This window comes from Haliaeetus albicilla, chromosome 1 (assembly GCF_947461875.1).
Source record: "Haliaeetus albicilla chromosome 1, bHalAlb1.1, whole genome shotgun sequence".
Classification (NCBI taxonomy): domain Eukaryota; kingdom Metazoa; phylum Chordata; class Aves; order Accipitriformes; family Accipitridae; genus Haliaeetus; species Haliaeetus albicilla.
In genome coordinates, this window is record NC_091483.1 from 17272742 (window position 1) to 17291366 (window position 18625).

General features: G+C 38.8%; 1 protein-coding gene across 4 annotated transcripts in view; it reads right to left on the bottom strand.

The window, feature by feature from the left end:
- PRMT9 (protein arginine methyltransferase 9) overlaps window positions 1-18625 on the bottom strand; it is a 24019-nt gene extending 5394 nt beyond the window's left edge. The window contains exons 1-11 of one of the 4 annotated variants that reach the window (XM_069780438.1): window positions 18440-18625; window positions 17954-18001; window positions 17159-17371; window positions 16488-16636; window positions 14953-15189; window positions 14196-14363; window positions 12289-12391; window positions 10988-11094; window positions 6912-7104; window positions 3039-3222; window positions 287-998 (exon numbers count right to left, since the gene is read on the bottom strand). In XM_069780438.1, the coding sequence (XP_069636539.1) occupies window positions 287-998; window positions 3039-3222; window positions 6912-7104; window positions 10988-11094; window positions 12289-12391; window positions 14196-14363; window positions 14953-15189; window positions 16488-16636; window positions 17159-17344 (2039 nt within the window). In that variant the 5' untranslated portion in view covers window positions 17345-17371; window positions 17954-18001; window positions 18440-18625. Of the gene's footprint in view, window positions 1-286; window positions 999-3038; window positions 3223-6911; window positions 7105-10987; window positions 11095-12288; window positions 12392-14195; window positions 14364-14952; window positions 15190-16487; window positions 16637-17158; window positions 17372-17949; window positions 18033-18439 lie in introns of all 4 variants that reach the window. The other 3 variants (XM_069780456.1, XM_069780428.1, XM_069780448.1) reach the window with 3 other exon arrangements.

The following is an 18625-nucleotide window of genomic DNA, read 5'->3' on the forward strand; positions in this document are numbered from 1 at the left end:
ATCCTGGGAACTTCCGATAGAACAAGCAATAGTATCTTCCATTCATATTCTTGCATACAAAATATAAAGAAGTCTATGAAAGTCAAATCTTGACACTTTTTTTAGAAGATACGTGTATACAATGGTCCCACCAGAAACACTCTGGGAGGTTGAACCATTCAGAAAACAAGCTTTTCCTGCTCTATAGAACCAACATGACAGTAATTTTGTAGTTAGAAGGAATATTTTTAGAGGTTTTCAGATAATTACAGATTTCTAGGAATACTTCTGTCAATTTATACTGTACCTGGATATTGCAGCCTTTTCCATCACCTCCTGCTGGATTAAACCTGATGTCTCTATAACATCCAAGATAATAATACTCCACAATTTGTCTGATTTGGGTCTCTGTAGCACCACACTTTCATCTTCTAAGTGGCTGAGCCAAAACTCTAGTGTTTCCTTAGGGAAATGGTTAGCTTCTGAAATTACATTAAGTGCTGCCTGATGCTGTTCTTTCTCAATAGAACTGTAGGCTCTAACTGGTCCAAGTTTGCCAGCTATAATTGGCAGGATGGAGAAGCCTTCAGATACATCTAAAATGTACAAAGGGTCAGGAGCCGTATCTAGAGAGCTCTTGTTTTGACTCTCTTGGAGGTTCATCCCACTGCCATGTCCATCAACATCCATGGACTGCAAGTCCTTAGATGGATTTAATGACAAGAGCACTTTGCCCATGGCAGCTTTAAAACATTCGTGGTATGGTACATTGTTCAGCAGGGCTATTTCTGTGGATTCCAACACACATACTTGACCATTGCCATCCTGTTTGCTAGTTGTCTGAAGACCAGCCAAAGCATTACATAATTCAGCCTCATTGCCCAAACTCAGTGTGTCATCTCTGTCACTGAAGTCCATCCCACACTCTGAAGTCAAAGAAGAAACCTTCTGGATCTTCAAGTAGCAGTCTTGGCAGCAAACTTCCATCATCACAGTATCTCCAGTCTTCACAGAATAATCTTGGCAAAACAGCACAAAATAGTAACGTCAGTTACTTTACAGCAAACATCAGTGAAGCAGCCATACAGTGCTTTAAAAAAAAAAAAAAAGCATTACCTCATTAGCTGTTACTAGTGCATATGAAAGAATTGTTCTAGTCTGTAGCCCATAACCTGAAATCTGCAATTGTACCTTAACATTTGCCTTAAACTGTCCCACACTAGGCAAAATTGATTTATTCTCAAAACAAGCCTTTCTACAATAAATAGATATCACTTTAAGTGTTCTGTCAACATCAGAGTTCAACAAAAACATGCTGGTAAAGAAACTGTTTTTGCTTTAAAATGCTAAATATTAAATGTTTACATTTTAATACCTCCTGTAGACAAAGGTAAATTCGTAGTTACATGGAAAACAATAGCTACAGTTTAGAAAGGGTAATTTATTAAAAGTAAATTTTACTGGAACATTTACAGTGTACAGCTCAAGATGGTCTTTGGATACTCTGCGTATGCTCTAAGAAAGTAAATCCACTGATACAGACCAGAATTTCAAAACAAAAATGCTATAGTTTGACAAACATTTCTTTCAATGTAGGCTGAGTCTCTTCCCTCCCCTACACTGTCAGCTGAACCAGTCTATGGCACAGCTGCCCCTGCTGTCTATTGATACTAAATTAGGAGCAGCTGTGGACTACCCCAAGGGTAGAGAGGCCTTACAGAGAGATCTGGATAGACTAGACAGCTGGGCAATTACCAACAGTATGAAATTTAACAAGAGGAAGCACCAGATTCTCCACCTGAGACAGGGTAATCCTGGTTGTATGTACAACTGGGGGACGAGAAGCTGGTGAGCAGCCCCACGAAAAGACAGCTGGGGGTTTGGGTTGATGGCAAGTTGAACATGAGTTAACAACGCACCCTGGCAACCAAAAGGGCCGACCGTGTCTTGGGGTGCATCGAGCACAGCATAGCTAGCCAGTCAAGGGAGGACAATTGCCTCGAGGCAATTGTCCCACTCTACACTGCACTGGTGCAACCCCACCTTGAGTACTGTGTGCAGTTTTGGGTGCCTCAATATAAGAAGGACATCAAACTATTTGAGTGTGTCCAGAGGAGGGTGACCAGAATGGTGAAAGGTCTCAAGGGCAAGACTTAAGAGGAGTGGCTGAGGTCACTTGGTTTGTTCAGCTTGGAGGAGAGAAGGCTGAGGGGTGACCTCATCACAGTCTACAACTTCATCAAGTGGGGCAGCAGGGGACGAGGTGCTGATCACTCTCTCGTGACCAGCGATAGGACACGAGGAAATGGAATGAAGCTGCGTCAGGGGAAGTTCAGATTGGACATTAGGAAAAGGTTCTTCATTGAGACAGTGGTCAGCCACTGGAACAGGCTCCACAGGGAAGTGGTCACAGCACCAAGCCTGTTAGAGTTCAAGGAGCATCTGGACAACCTCTTAGTCATGTGGCTTAGTTTTAGGTAGTCCTGTGAGGAGCAGGGAGTTGGACTCAATGATCCTTATGAAACAGAAGAACTGAAAATGGGTGAACAGAGAGTAAAGGCTGTTGGAAATGACACTGCCACTGTGTCTGTGTGTGGAACAGTATTCAAGCTGAGTCCAAAATGGAGGTAAGGGGTAGGTGGGAATGTTTAATTTTGTTGCGGCAGTAGCAGCTAGCAATTCCTACGCCACCTCCCTTTCACAAGTCACATCTTGACTAAGTAGAGCCAGTCAGTAGCCCCACTTTTTGGAGTTGTTCCACAATGCATTTAATTCAGTATAGAAAAAACCCCACAGCTTAATGAAATGAAAAGCGTTCTCCCAGATCTTAAGGAGGTCCCTTATCTGCTTCATAGCAGAGTCCCACAAACAAGCCCTGATGCAGGGATTGTACACTACAATCCAGAAACATGATCAGGAACCACCTCACAGCTATTTGCTGTTGAACTTCTCCTAAACCTATTTGCTGCCACTTCCTAACCTCTGAGATAACCTAACCAGCTCAAAACCAAAGTGAAACCAAGTTAATGTACCGCAACAAGAAAATCCACAGGACTTACCAAGGAGGCCCTGCACAGGATAGACTGCCTGTTCCCAGCAAGTTTCCTCACTGGGACTTGTAGATAGAGTGTGCTCATCATCAAGCTGTAGTACAAACCACACCACAATAGCATCTAGTATTCCTCCTTCAGTGACTGGCAGGCTGAGCTTCCAGGGCTTTCTAGCTGCAAGGCTTTTCAGCTCCTGACCAAAGTGAGGAGAGAAAAAATGAGAGTTTCTTTCCATGAATAAAAAATAGGTTTTATTACACTAAGTTACCCAAATCTCTGTACCAGTCCATGAGGACACCCAACAGAAACCTGAAGTTAACAAGCTGCTACAATACCAATTATCATCACTAGTACTCACTAGCATAGGAACTGTCTTCCCACATGCAAGTGCAATTATCCACATGACCAAACTGCACCCATCAGCCATTAAAGCAAACATGCCTACATCTAAGAACATACATATTTAAAAACACTGAAAACTGCAAGAAAGGCTTTAGACTGGCAAGGCTTGCCTTATGAGAAGTAATAAAAACACAGCCAGTCTTTTGGGCTGGATTCAAGCCAACGCTTAGGCACGTGCTTTACTTAAAACCTGTGTTGAATCAGTTCTAGAAATACTTTAAGCACTGAATTCGCTTGAACAGAGGTTCAGCAAAATCATTACAAAAACACTAAGTCAAACATCTTTGAGGATATTTTCTCTGATACCTGGGCTATAGGCTTTCTGTAAAAGTTCAGGTATGTACAGTTTCACTGCTGGGAAGAACTAAGGTCTCACCTAAAGGTATCAGGTTATAAATTCTCCAGTACTCCTACAAAGTTTTGAGTATGTAACAGGAATTAAGTCTTCTTCCATGTACAATTTATTTTCCTCAGTAACTACCTTCTGCTACCAACATTCATGAACATAAAAGGCCCAGCTCCAATGTCTTGAGACAGTTCTGGCAAAAACCAATTAACAGGAGGTCAAGCACAAGGGACCAAAGATTCTCTTGGTCACAACATTCTGCCTAGTAACAGCCTTTCCTAAACATTTATCAGCTTCCTAACCTGCTTATGTTGACATTGATCCTAAGTTTCAATCTTATAATACGCAGGGCAAAAGAGAAGTTCTACTCTAAGAACATGAGTAGCTCTTACATGCTGCATTTGTTATTTTTTCCTCTTTATTCTCATTCTGTGTTCTCCAAGAGCTGGTCTACCTCTCTTCTCACAATTGAGGGATGGCTGAACGACACACATGTTAAAATTACTGGATGCTAATAAAGTTCATAATAAGATCTCACTGCTCTTCAATAGAAGTGCTTTGCTGCCAGTCATTTTTTCTGTACATCCTCAAATGGAGAGGAAAAGAGTAGTAAGCTGAAGCTTTCCTGGCAGTAAGTCCCTTGAAGCAAGTAAGCAAGGCAGCAAGAGCACAAGCATGCATCTGTTTCTTGGTTTCTGGGAAGTTATAGCTGTTTAGAAGTATATTTGATATTAAAAATATTCTTCCTGATTATTCCTCAAAAGCAGCAGGCCCAGGGTTCTCATCCACTGGTTCTAGTAACTGTAGTATTACATTCCTATCTTGTGGTACACAACACTTAAAAAACCCACTTGAAGGCAGTTACTTCAGCTTTCCCTGTTCTCTACCATGCTGCTCATCCCATATTTATTCCTCACATTTGTCCACTGCATAAACCTTTTTCTATTATTTATGACAATTACAGACTCAAACAGCTCTAGCACATCAGGATGGCAATTTATCAACTAGTGTAGTGAAAGAGACAGTGAAGAAAATAAAGCAGCTATGCAGGAATAGGCAGTAAAAAAAAAAACCCAAACACCGATGCTATGCCACAAATATCCTCTGAATGAGAAAAAGAAAACATGCATTAAAAAAAGTAAATGGGACTACAAATAGAAACAAAAGCTACAGAAAGAACGCAGTTATCAAGTTTCCTATGTCTTAATCCAGAATTTCTCAAATACTCCACACAGTAACTTCTCATGAAAATTAGAAAGATCCAATATCTGTAATTGTTGGCAAGAGCACAGCTCCTTTAGGGCCTGAAAGTGAGACTGAGCTTTAATTACTGGCTGCTGAGGTAAACACTCACTTCCACTCCCAGTGGCACTAATCTGCTGCCAGCAAACATGCACACAGGTAGTACCTGGCTAGGTGCAAGTGTCTGCAGCCTGTAATTATGGCCACACCTTGTTCCCCTGCCTGGGAGGAACTGAGCTGCTGCTGCTAATAATAGCAGTAATCAGCATAACTCAGCTGCCTTTTTTTTTTTTAATTTTGACTTACTATTTCTCTGATCTGTACTGATGTCTTTGAATCCTCCCATAACTCAGTTTGAGAAACACTGTTGCACCATATTTTAAGTCTTTTTCTCAGTTCTGTCAATTTAGGTCTGGATAGTTGGTACAAGCAGAATAAATGCAACATCCCTCTCATTCTTTGAAATACAAGTTTAGAAAATGGGTCTTTGAAATTACCTTACTAGTGCTAAGTGATTTCTTATCTGAATTTCAATCTTTAGTACACAATTCTGCTACTGTTTGTAAGTATTGCAGGTTTTTTTATTCTAATAGGAGCACAGACAATTTTTCTTTTTTATTTTTTAGCTGCACCAATTGACCATCCAGGTGTGGCCATGACAAAACTAAGCTCCGCCCCCCCCAAAAGCAACCTACCAGTGTTTGGAATTGCTGTATTTGCCCAGTGACAAAGTAACAACAAACAGTAACCAATGATTCAAAATAAATCAATTGTATTTCTTCCCTTTACCTTTACTTATGATATCTTACCATTTCATGACAGGAATCCTCCACTGGTCTAACTGAACCTTCAAAGGAGCAGTTCTGAAACACTGTTTAAAGAGTAACAGTGTTCTTTACTCTTTAAAATTATCTTTACATGTCTGCCAGCAAGCAGATGCTTAAAAGTAGGCATCTCTCAGACGAGAGTAATAGTTTCTTATTGATGCTAGAAGCAGAAGCAACATTAGGTCACAGAGAGATCACTCCCAATGGTACACTGAAGAGCCTTGTCTTATTTAATTTTTAATCTCAGGATGTCAGACAAGCCAACTAGGAAAAGCTATTGATTCAGAAAATGCTGCAATTCCTGGCCAAGCAGTAGCCAAGAATAATTTCATTTATATAACAGAATCTATTTTAAGCTCTGACTCAATGCTAACTCCTCACCACAGGTCAATGAGCCAGAAACACACCAAAGATCGGATCTTTTTAGCTTGCTCAGCTGCAAGTAGCTGAGGTCCTTTGCCTTATAGTTCAGGCCTATTTAGTATATACATACAAACATATTTTGTGCAAAATACACAAAATAATGCTACCATATTTTAGAATGCCATTACAGAAATACTGTAAGACACCAAAGGAGCTGAAGAGTGGACTCAAACAAGTTGAACAGGATAATCTCCTCATCTCACCTCTCTTTTACACCTTTTTTACAGACATTTTTATGCCAGGTGTAAAATACATCTATTTCTTGAAGACTCTAACTTTAGAGGAATAAACTTAGGTCAGCTCTACAACTGCATAAATCATTTAAGATGGGTCTATTGCATTCTTCCTCCCTCTCCCTGTACTGAGGCTGGCAGTTTTTTGATCCTATAGTGAGCTAGTTTAATTCCCTAACCTATGTCAAACAAAAAACTCCACCTTCAAAAACTCATAGACTGTCATCTGATGAATCACATCACCACAAAACCAGACAAGTAGCAAAACTAGCAGAGGATTTCAGTGTAGCCCTGCCAACTTTGCACTTGGGAACTGTTCTGAAATTGAACCTGGAATGCAAGTAAGATATGGGACTCTTGTTATTCACAAATAGATTACTTATATATAGGACATAAAAAAGATCATTACCTGCAGATTGTTGAAATCTACTGTCATTACTTGACAGGGTTCTGTCAGAGGTACATAACCCCCAGGAATACGACTGAGCTTCTCGGTGGTGTAAGGTTCAACAGTTTCCTCTGAACCAGCAGAAGCGTATGTTGGACTAAAGAACTGCACTGAATTTGACAAGCACACACCAGCAACTTCTTGCGTTCCCACTCTGGGAGTAAAGGAAAAAAGGGAAGAAGTGAAACTTCAAATAATTTGACAAAAAAAACCAAAGGAAATTCTTCCCAGTGGGGCTAAGTATTTTTAAATACATAGACTGTAAGAATAGAAAAACTAAAAAATAGTAAAACAATTCTGTGGGGTTTTTATGTTCAGAGCAGCTCTGAAGCACAGAAAATGCACATCACTTTCAGAACTGAATGCTGTCACCAGAAACTGAGAAAAAGCCCAGTATGTCCTTTGTCAAAGGCCACAGACTTTTCCCCCTGTAAGTACAACTCACTGAGTGTTGACAGAGAACTAGAAAGAAGAATATACCCTGTGATAATAAGAACAAATGAAGTTTTTCTTCTGCTGCTGCTCTAGACAGATAGTGAAGGTGTTTCAAGTGAACAGAAGAGTCAGAACAAAGATAGATATGCAATAGGAAAATGCATTTTTGGAGTCTCTTTGACCTAAAACTTTCATTTTGCATTTATATATTTATCAAGCACAATCTATGCAGACTAAGGCATTTTTCATAGTTACATAGCTGCAAAGAAAGTCTCAGTGTTGATTTCTTGGTGGAAAAGGCTTTGACAACTCAGAATACACATATCCTCTCTTGTAAGACAGAGGATCAATCAGGTTTCTAGAAACAACCTTGTATGAAAAGCTTAAAAGAAGAAAGAATGCTATAACTGCTTTAAAACAATTACATACACTGTCCACCTCTTAGGTTTGAGGACTTAAGATATATTCTCATTTTCAAAGTATGAGCCAGGAAGTTACACGAGAGGAGTCTTGCACAAGCTACACTTTATTCTAAAAAAGTACATTTGTCTGTGAAGGACTTACTGCTTCCCATTTAAGTGACAGCTATCAAGCAAATCTACATTCTTAGTGAGATCTAGCACTCAGGTCAAATGACAACCAGTTAAATTTCTATTTCTAGAACTATTTTTAATTCTGAATCACTTTCTCAGGAACCTCCCCTCCCTGCAAAAGTTCTCCCTACAATTAAGACTAGACAGGCTGTCTGATAATATTCTCATCAGACACAGTCATCTCCTTAAAGCTCCCAATCACAGAATTGAATAAGTTGCCTTTTGTCATAACCTGGATTCTTAGGCAAATATACTTTGACCATTAAGCATAGCTAAAAGACAAAAATCAAATCAGATTCCATCTTTGGAGCAGATTCCCTAGCAATAAAAGTGTATGTGACATATAGAAAGCACAAAGTAGTAAGTACTTCACAATGAATACTAAAAAATACAGCAACAGTATCAACATTTACAATCTTCTCACCTGCTCAGTGAAGTAACTTAGATATTTTAACAACAAGGATGAGAATGTATTCTCCTTCATTTGAAATTGAAACCATGTATTATTTTAAAGAAATACTACAACTAAACAGAACAGCTGCTGTATGAGGCCTGTATTGTGGAAGAGGTCAGCAGATTATTATATTATCATGAACCCTTCTGGCTTCAGTACATAGGCACACAAGTACAGTCACTTTATTGCCTCTCTTTCTGGGGCCTAATTGACTAAAAGTTAAACATTAAAAATACCTGAAACCAGTAATTCTTACAGTGACTTACATTAGTAGGTTAACCAATATTCTGGCATATCTTATTCAAAATAACTAAATGTAGATGCACTCATGTAGCAAACCTATGTTCTCCTAGAATATTGTTTTACTGTTACATATGACTCTTGAAAGATATTTAGTTCAAACTTGAAAAACAGCATGTAGTATACTCTGGTATCTTAAAAGTTTTGTGGAAGTCTAAATTTATCCTCAGTAGAACTCAAGTCTTCTCACAAGTTGTGTTTACTTCCTGAAGAACAAATTAACTGACATGTTCACATGGATGTGAAAACCGCTTCAAATAGAGAGCAATGACTTCAGGAGAAAATTAAAACTAGCCATAAAAAACCAACATAGTTACATTAACACCAAAGCACAGTTAGGCCCTATCACCATTCTAGGGAACACAAATGATGGGTACAAGTAGCACCAGCTATAGTAAAGAAACATTACAACTATCACCAAAACATCAAGTAATAAAGCTACAATAAGGGGTAAACCAGCACAAAACTTTTTGTAAAGTTGGCTTAAGTGCACCAAAAGTAGAATTATATGAAAAGTGGTACAATTTATCTAGAATTTCACTATATCCTAGGAAAAAAAAACCCCAAAACAATCAGAGCACAAGAAATGCAGCATAACTTAAAATTGCTAAAACAAAGGGACAGAATACAAAGCAGATAAGACACAGATAAATGACTGTGATATGCAAGATTATCAACAATTGGAGTGAGTCCCTCCCTCAGCAAGATGAATCAGTGTTTGATGATAGATTAAACACTTTTAAATGTACTTCAGAAAAACAACTCAGGTATTCATAGATTTCTGGGCTCTACATCTACTTATAACCACTCAGAAAAAATTAAATAATGAGGAAGAGCTCAAAGAAAAGTTGTATTAATTGTACAAGACAGAAACTGTACTAGACTATATAAAAAGCATGTGAAAAAGAGGTATTTTCACACTGCTATTTCATTAGGCATCCAACTCAAAAACCCCATCCAAACCCAGAAGTTTTGCTGTAGATCATGAAAACACTTAAGGAAGAGTAGAGACATACACATCAGAATAATTCAGAGAGATCTGGATAGTTTAAATCTGACAATAGGCAAGTATTTTACATAAAGCTTAACAGCACTTGTTAAAATAGATTTAAGACAGGTATTCTTACTGGAGCAAAAAGGATCTCAAACTATAAATGTGGGAAAATTTAAAGTGACATTTCTCTTCTTATTACAGCATATAATTAATTTGTGGCAATTGTTTCAGCCCTGCTAGCCACCTGACCTTAAGCTATACCATTAGAATGGATTGCTAATTCAACAATCCAAAGTTACAGTACATTAACTTTCATTCTGCATAAATTTTGTAAGGAACAGTCAATGCCATGTTTCAAGGCAAAAACCTATCTTCTAATTGATGAATAATTAACTTTGCTTAAAAGAAAGTTCTTCTACAACCATCTGCTATAGGAACTTCTGTCTCTTTCTGGGCATTGTCCAGGTCTACTGCATTAGAAAAATCACTGATGCTGCCTGGCTATTTTTCATCCAGTACACTGAAGCTCCTGTAAAAGTGTTTTCTTTAGTCTGCAACAAGATTAATCCCAAACAAAATACATCAAATCCAAACCTCTCAGAGACTGCCTCCATACAGTGACGCTGTTCTAGAAGATTAGAATAAAAATGAGTAAAGTAATTGATACACAGTCAGAACCGGTCTCAGCAAAGAAACCCTACTGTATGCTAGTTCAGAATCAGGCAAGGCACATACTCAGAAAGGTAATGCCAGGTGGGATTATTAACACTTAGACTTTACAAAATCCTGTCCTCATCTTCTGAAATGGTTAGATCCAGCAGCAAGGTATGAAGCAGATTATAAAGACGGTAAAACGAGGATAAGGGCCAAATATTAATCCAAAAATCTCCAATATAGAAATTGAGAAGTAATTTTACTCTTAAGGAATTACATTTCTTTAGTATGTGTTAAAGGCACGTATTTCAGCATAACTGAAACCCAAGAGTTTCTGATTAAGTGATCCAGAAAGTCTGAACCATGGTAGGGGTTGGGGGGGGGGGTTAAAGGCACTATTTTGGTTGGGGGGGTAGGGGGAAGAGCCTGGAAAAGGGGTGGGGAGGGTGGTAGCAGAAATCTGTTTAGTGAAACAGATATGAAACTGATAATCAGCCATTCAAAAAAATAAAGACAACAGTAAATGAAAAATCCTCAATACAAAACCACCAGTCTCTCTTCCCAAATAACAAATATGGGTTCAAGCTGTGCTAGAGTTTAAACATACCTGTGATGTCTACGTATTTCTTTGCATTCCACTGCCATTCCAAATATTGTAGCACTTGCAGGAATAACTCTGCCATAGTCTCCAGTACTGACATCTTGATTTTTAGGCTGTGAAAACATGAATAACAACATGCAATAAGACAGTGACCTATTTCTACTATTACTGCAAAGCCTAGGTTACATATTGAGCCATTCAAGGTTACAGTCAAAACATCAGTAAGTTCTTAGTGACTAGTAAAGTTTCTGGTGTTTGTCATTCCAGCTGACCGTTAAAGGAGTTTCTTAAATACTGTATTTCAATATATCCACACATCAGCTTTACTTTTCAGTCTACCACTTCCTCTATGTAATTCTAGAAGTGTTTTTTAATTTGTATTGCATTAGAATATACTGAAACATTTGAGGACCTTTCCTCTATGCATCATTCCTATACTTAACACTAGAGGTCATCAGTTTCAGTTAAATACAATACAAAAGCTTTCAGCTAGGTAAGACTTTTTTTTAAATTAGTTGGAATCAAGGCAACATCAAAATAAAAAGAGAAGTCCTTCTATTTCATAAGGCCTAACAGAGGTTAACCCATATAAGACTCCTTGTCGTATTACTTCGCTTAATGTGCGCTAGCTAAAATACAAAATACATAAAGTAAAATCCAAGACTCAGTGGAATTGTTCAGTCTTCCAAAAAAGTTCTAAGTTAGCAAAAATAAATTAAGAGCATAAGCATATGGCTGATTTACCACATTATAATCGACTGTTCCCTAGGTTATGATGAGAAATAATTCTACCATAATTCAACATTTTCTGCTTACACTGACACAACTTTCTGCTACTAGTCGGTATCTCAAGTAATCCAACTTGCAGGAAAATAGTGCCTTTAAAACACACAAAACCCCGTTTGGTGTTAGTTACAAAGGGGGGGTGGGGGGGAGAGGAGGGAAGAGAAGAAAGAAAGAAAAAAAGGAATGAACAGTGATCAAGAGTGAACCATCTCTGTACGATAGAAGATTACATCAGGGAAACGTGCATTGAAAGTATCTGTCTACTCAGAACATGAGCTCGCAGAATTACAACGTATGCAGCTGCCTCACTGCCTTTTGCCAAAAATCAAATTCATAGAACAAACCCAGATTGCTCATTTTTAAAATATAAATAGGTATGAAGTATTTACAAGACCGTTGCTCCTCAATCACATATGTCTGTGAATGTGTGCACATACGCATGCACACACATACATATACGCATGAATATATAGCAAACAAAACAGTAATCCCATTTATACGTATGTACCCACATCACCTACCTTTGGTTTTAAAAGTAGATGTTCCCAAGCATGTATCAAGCTCTCCACAATTCCTTCTCCAAATAAACCAGCATCAACTGTTTCTGTGACAACCAAGGAAACTCTAGATAAGAAAAAGAGCACCATGAAATATAATGTATAACACACATTCCTGTTAACAAGCATTCTTTTAAAGAAAAAAACCCACCACACCAACGTGAGCTCAAAGTAAAACTTTTACCAGTGTTCTGAAGTTTCAATACAGATGGGCAATTTAATTCTTCCAACAAATGATGTGTTTTGAATTGTTGTTAGAAGTTATTCAAGATGCAGACAGAAGAGAATAAATAATAAGCAAGAGTTTACCATAAATCTTCTTGTTCAGTGTTTATAAATAAATTGTAGGGGAAGAATCTAGCCAAAATAGGAAGATGTTTCAGCCTGGGCACACAGCCAGTGATACTGCAGAATATGTATTTTGTCTGAATCTTGTGCAAGATGCATCCATGCATGTGTGTTAAAAAGGAATTTAAAAACCGCAAAACTATAATCAAAACAAAATAAGATTCCTGTGCAGACTAATGGGCCCTAAAATACTAAATCCTTTGGATTTAAACCAAAAAACATACGGCATAAGACATTTCCAGAACAGTAACCATTTATTCCTGACAGGTGACATCCAGTAACTCATCACATACACTAAGAGGACACATATGATCAGTTACTATAGCTCAGCTGACACAATTAGACAAGGCTTGACTGGCATGCTAAAACCACGGGAGCTTCATCATTTTAGATTATGAGCCTGTACCATCACCAGACACTTTATTAAATGTTAGTAATTAAAAGTAAAATAGATTATTTCCTTCCCACAGTTAATCTGCATCCCTAGTAGTGGTGAGATGAAATGATCAACCAGTCCTTCGCATATGCCAAGACAAACAAAAATCCCCTCAGATTTCTACCTGCTAAAAATTTACAGATCCTCCTGAAGAAGCCCTGCTGAATGGGACAGTGAACAAGGAGGAGCCGGGTAGCATAAAAAGTCTAGATAACGTACACTGAAAAATAAGCTACTTAATTTTCCAAAGCACATGGATCTCTGCTATACAGACAGGTGGGCAGATGTATATATGAAAAAAAAAAAAAAAAGCAGCTCGATACAAACACAAAAACCTATTCTCAGAGGACAAATTGCAACACCCTTCCACTGAATTTTACTCCCAGTATCTAAAGCTACACTCACAGCCCTATGGATCCCTCCCACGGCAAGGTGCTGACATTCACAGCTATAGTCAGCCCAGCCACCACCAGACTTCCAGATGCAAACCACCAGGAACCCATGCACATCATGTGGCACCTTCTTGCCTCCAAACACAGTAGCACGCTCCTTAGGGGACAGAGGGGAGGGGAGGTTTTCCCTCATTCCCTGATCAGAAGAGGCAGACAATCTGCAATTTCTGATCTCTCTTGACAAATACAGAAATTGACATGGAGTTGCAGTGGTGTAATATGTCCCAGAAACAGTCTTTCTTTGCAGCCCTATTACACACCTCCATCCTATTCATGGGCTGCAGAAGTAAGCCACAAGCTGTTAAGTATAAGAGTGTGCTAAAATTACTTTTATGATGTCGTAATCTAATTTCTCTTTTCCTATTGCTGCAATATAATTGCATATGCCCCAAAGCTCCCACCATAAAAGAATTAAACTCCTCAATTTATGACATTGTTGATCTACCATAGACATTAGTATGATCTAAAGAACAGGTTGTCATTTCTGCACTACTCTATAAAAACTTAGAACATACATACCTTATGGGTAATATCATAGGCATAGTTACTTCCTGTTTAGATCACAGGGTATTTTCAATTTTCTTGAAATTAAGAGCAAATTAAAAATAGTATCACAACAGAGCACAACAACGTACCTTTCAGGTATGTGCTTTGGAATTTCTATATCAAGTGACTTCAAATGCAGAAGTTTGATCTCTCTTTCCATATTATTTGCAGCTACCACATCACAGGCAAGTTCATACATGGTTTTCGATAATTCACAGGCATAGACAAAAGATGCTCCTGCCTTTTTTGCAAACATACTGAAAAACAAGAATCAGGGCTTTTCCCCTCCAGTTTAAATGATTTTAGGTAAAGCATGACAGAATACTGAGTTTTCTTAAGTTCTATTTCTGCATCTGCTTCACATCTCTAAGAAAACAGTTCAAGTCTAAAAATCAAGTGAATTAGTATCTCTTGTGTGAACACTGATATTGCACAAATTGATATCCTCTTGATATGCTAGCACCAAAAAAAAACCCAAACCCCCAAAATATACAGGTAGCATAAGGATACTCCCCCAGCTATGCTAAACCCACTCTTTATACTAGGCTCAATATTCAAAGACAGGACATGTGACGTTACAACTCCAACACCAACATGAGTAATTCAATTTATACAGCAGTTATTGGCAAAAAAGCATCTGCAACAAATAATAATAAAAAAAATTCAAAAAATACTACTAGGCACTGACCTCCAGACTCACTGACTTCTGAAAGCTTTGTTTCCTTTCTTAAGTTTTGTCTCAATAAAGGCATGACAGTAAATTACTTTTTTCACTAGCAACCAAATTTTAATAAAAAAATATTTGTTGTTGAACAAGTTCACGTTAAATATGCACTTATGACACACCTCAAAATTCCTGTTCCTGTTCCAATATCAAGGACAGACTTGCACCCTGAGCGGACAGCATTCTCAATAGCTTTTAGGTAAGTAAGGTTCCTCTTGGTATCATTGAGCATGATGAAGTGCCAGCGTTCCACAAGCCAGTTTGCAACGCGGTAAAAATTCTCCTTTGCATCAGCAAAGTCTGGGTTAAGCTTCACTGCTTTATGAAAATATCCAGCTGCTTCATCTCTAAAGCCCATTCTAAGAGTAAAAATGACAAATAAATAGAAAGCATGCATTCAGTGGCCAAGTACATGTAAATATCTGTGGGTCTGTAAAGAGGTCTTACATCAATGAAAAGGCAATGGAAATATTTTGCATTAGAAAGATTATCTTTAGAAACACTGATATTACCTTATGAAAAAAAAAAAATTACAGCTCTAGATCAAATCACTTTAAAATGCAAAGATAGTCCAAAAATACCACTGTGTGCACCAGTCTTCATCCACTACTACATCTTTTGACAAACTAGAACAGGGTTTACAAGAACTTGCTGCAACAATATGACAGCAGCAACTCTGCAATCCAGTCTCACAGGTTTTCAAGTCAACAGAATACTACAAAGCCCCAAACCGCTTTACCATATTTAACTGGAACATATTGTAAAACAACCAAATTTTGAGTTGCCAGCACTTGCATTAAGTGGCAATTTTGAAACTAAATTGTGAACTTAAAGCAAATTTTTATGATACCTGTAACATATTCTCAAATCTGTCAGCACTGAAAAAAAACCAAATCCATGAAATGCAAGAAACATGTACATTTTAATGCAATGCTGGGAGAATTGTTCCTTAAAACAAAGTAATCACAAAAAACAAATCTAATTAAAATTATCTGGATCCACAACCTATGATTTCAATCTTAAAATTCCAGCCTCAGAAGACCTGAGAACTCTAAGCAACAGCAAAGCATCAAGTTTTGCACTGTTTGGAAAAAGTAGGAAAAGAATGCTTTACACTAATATATAAAAGCATAAGCTCAAACCATTTAAGAACAGCCCTACGCAGTACAGTATACACGACCAGTTTCTTCACTTCAAAGGTCTGTTATATGTGACCTCAAGAAGGACCAGAACTAAAAGATAGTAGTTCTCAGGGATCTAACAGGAAAGAAAGAAAGAACTTCAAAAATTGTAGGTTAACCACAACAATAGTTAACACAGTGACTCTGAACAATTTTGGTCTCTCTTTTGTTTAGTGATTCCTTAATAAATTGTTAGAAAATGTCTGAATGCAGTGCTTTTACGTTTTTACTGTAGTAAAAGTGCTTTTACTTTTTTTTTCTTTTGCTGTGACTATCAACATTTATTTTAGCATTGGCTACTGTATTTTAAGCTGACAAACATGTGAAGTTCAACTGTACACACTATACAGCATTAAAACATATGCTTGCATTTACTTTTAAGCACATTTTATGTGCTCTGCTGAGTTAGGCCTTGTTTGTTAACATACAATAATAAATGTGAACCTTACAAAAATTGAACATCCATTACTACAAACCTGAAAAGATGTTCTCCCATGCTATTACATATCACTTCATCATTTGGATACAGTTCAAGTGCTTGTTCATAACAGTTAAACAGATCTTGAATCCGTGCCAGAGAATCTAGCTCTTCTGCCCATTTAAAGAGAGTAAACTGAAATGTTTCCTAGAAAGTAAAACATATACCACTGAGTTGCTGATAGTTAAGTAGGGAACTGAGCCCTGGAAACATCTAGAGGTATCCTGACATGCACCTGAACACCTTCATTTCCCTAAGCAGCAGCATACAATTGTTTGCTGTTATCCCAAGTTAGCTGGCTCACTTGAAGAAGCAGAAATAAGCTCTCAGACATCCACAGAGTATCATCACCCAGCAGTGTATACTAAGAGCCTGCGTGTATATTAATGCATGCTGTATTACAAGCCAATACTAACAAGGCCCTATTTTTATTAGACTTAGTTGACACACACAGACTAAAAGACAAGTGTATCAATTCCCTTCCCATAGGGATACACAGCTTATTAAACAAGTTACTGGCTGTCTCCATTATTACTGTTCTCTGCTTTTATTTTCAAGACTGAATAGGAAAATCAGTTACACACAACAAATCACAAGCACAAAACATGTCAAAGCCTCAAGAGAAATACAGTAAATAAAATTGTTTCAAGCAATTCAAGGAGCACTTACTTTGACACTACTTTTTAACTCAGGAGCTAGATTTAGTACCAGGAGATAGTGAGCATATGCAGTTCCAAAATCCTGGTCCTCCAGGCAATGCTGGGCACTCTGCAAAGACCTGGAAACCAACTCCCGCCTGCCAGCTTCCTGACCACCTCTATGGTTACAATGAAATTTAGCGTTGGAGTTGGGCATTCTGAAGGATGTAAATACTCGCTCTTCCTACAATAAAAACAAACAAACAAAAAATTTGTGTATACTGTAGGCCAGAAAGGTTGCACGCAAAGCTGACAGATCAAACAACATTTTCATTTTCACTGGCATTAGTAAAGACATCCTCCCTCCCCCCAAATCCTAAGCATTCGAAAACATGCTCATCTCTATGCCACTGATAATTGCATCAACTTTAAAATGAGTATTTACCATTCAAAAGTCAAGCACGCATCATGTTTATGTTAGATTACGCCCTGGAAACAGGTTACACTTCTTTGCTTTTTAAAATTAATTTTTGTAATAAATATTTTAGCACATATCTGACCAAATAGTTTTGTACAGTGGAAGTTCATGCACTCGTTAAGTTTCATAATCAACCACAAAATCTGCAGGTTAAAACTTTTGCACTTCAACAACAGGATCTTCATAAAGCAAAGAATCCCAGAAAAGAGCTAACGAGCTCACGGTTTATTTTACACATGGCAACACGACTATTTTTCCCCTTAAGAAAACGTGAAAGAGTTAACAGAATCAATATACACATTTTTATAACTGCTTTAGTTACCACTTTAACTTTTAATGCTTACTTACGTAAGACGGCCTAATACTGCCTTCAGGATTTTCAGATGTATCCTAAAGCTGAAGAAAGCGGACGTTACATGGAGAGGGACTGCAAGAAACAGCACCATCACAACTAGGGATTTTTTTTTTTTTTTTTGGTCTTTTTTTAAAACGAGCAAACAAAACACCAAACAGCGGCCACGTCTCAGGCAGGCGCCAGTAAATTACACAGGGGCATGCAAAACCAGGGACGGCCGTGCAAACTCGCCTGCCCCACAGGTGCGTGGACCCGGGGGCAGAGAGGACGAGGGGGCCGGCTCCGACCGGCGGGGAGCGCGGCGCCGCCGGGAAGCCTCGCAGGCCGCACTACCTCCAGACACTGCCCCACCGGCGGGGCGAGCCCCACGGCGGCTGCCCCGGCGCAAGGAAAGCGGCGAGGTAGGGTAGAGTGGGGTGTGGGGGGGGCTTCCCCTGCGGCCGGGCCAAGGCGCCGGGCGCTCCCGCGGCCATCATCACCTGCTCGGCACGCAACGGGGCTCCCGGACAGCCGACTCTCACGCTGCTGGCCGCCGCCATCTTAGTGCCGGGCAGAAGCCACGGCGCATGCGCAGAGCGGCAGGCGCGGACCCGGCCGTGAGGGCGCTGCCGCGGATGTCTTCCCGCGCTGTTGGCGGTCGGCCCCTGAGGGGGCTGCCCGCAGCC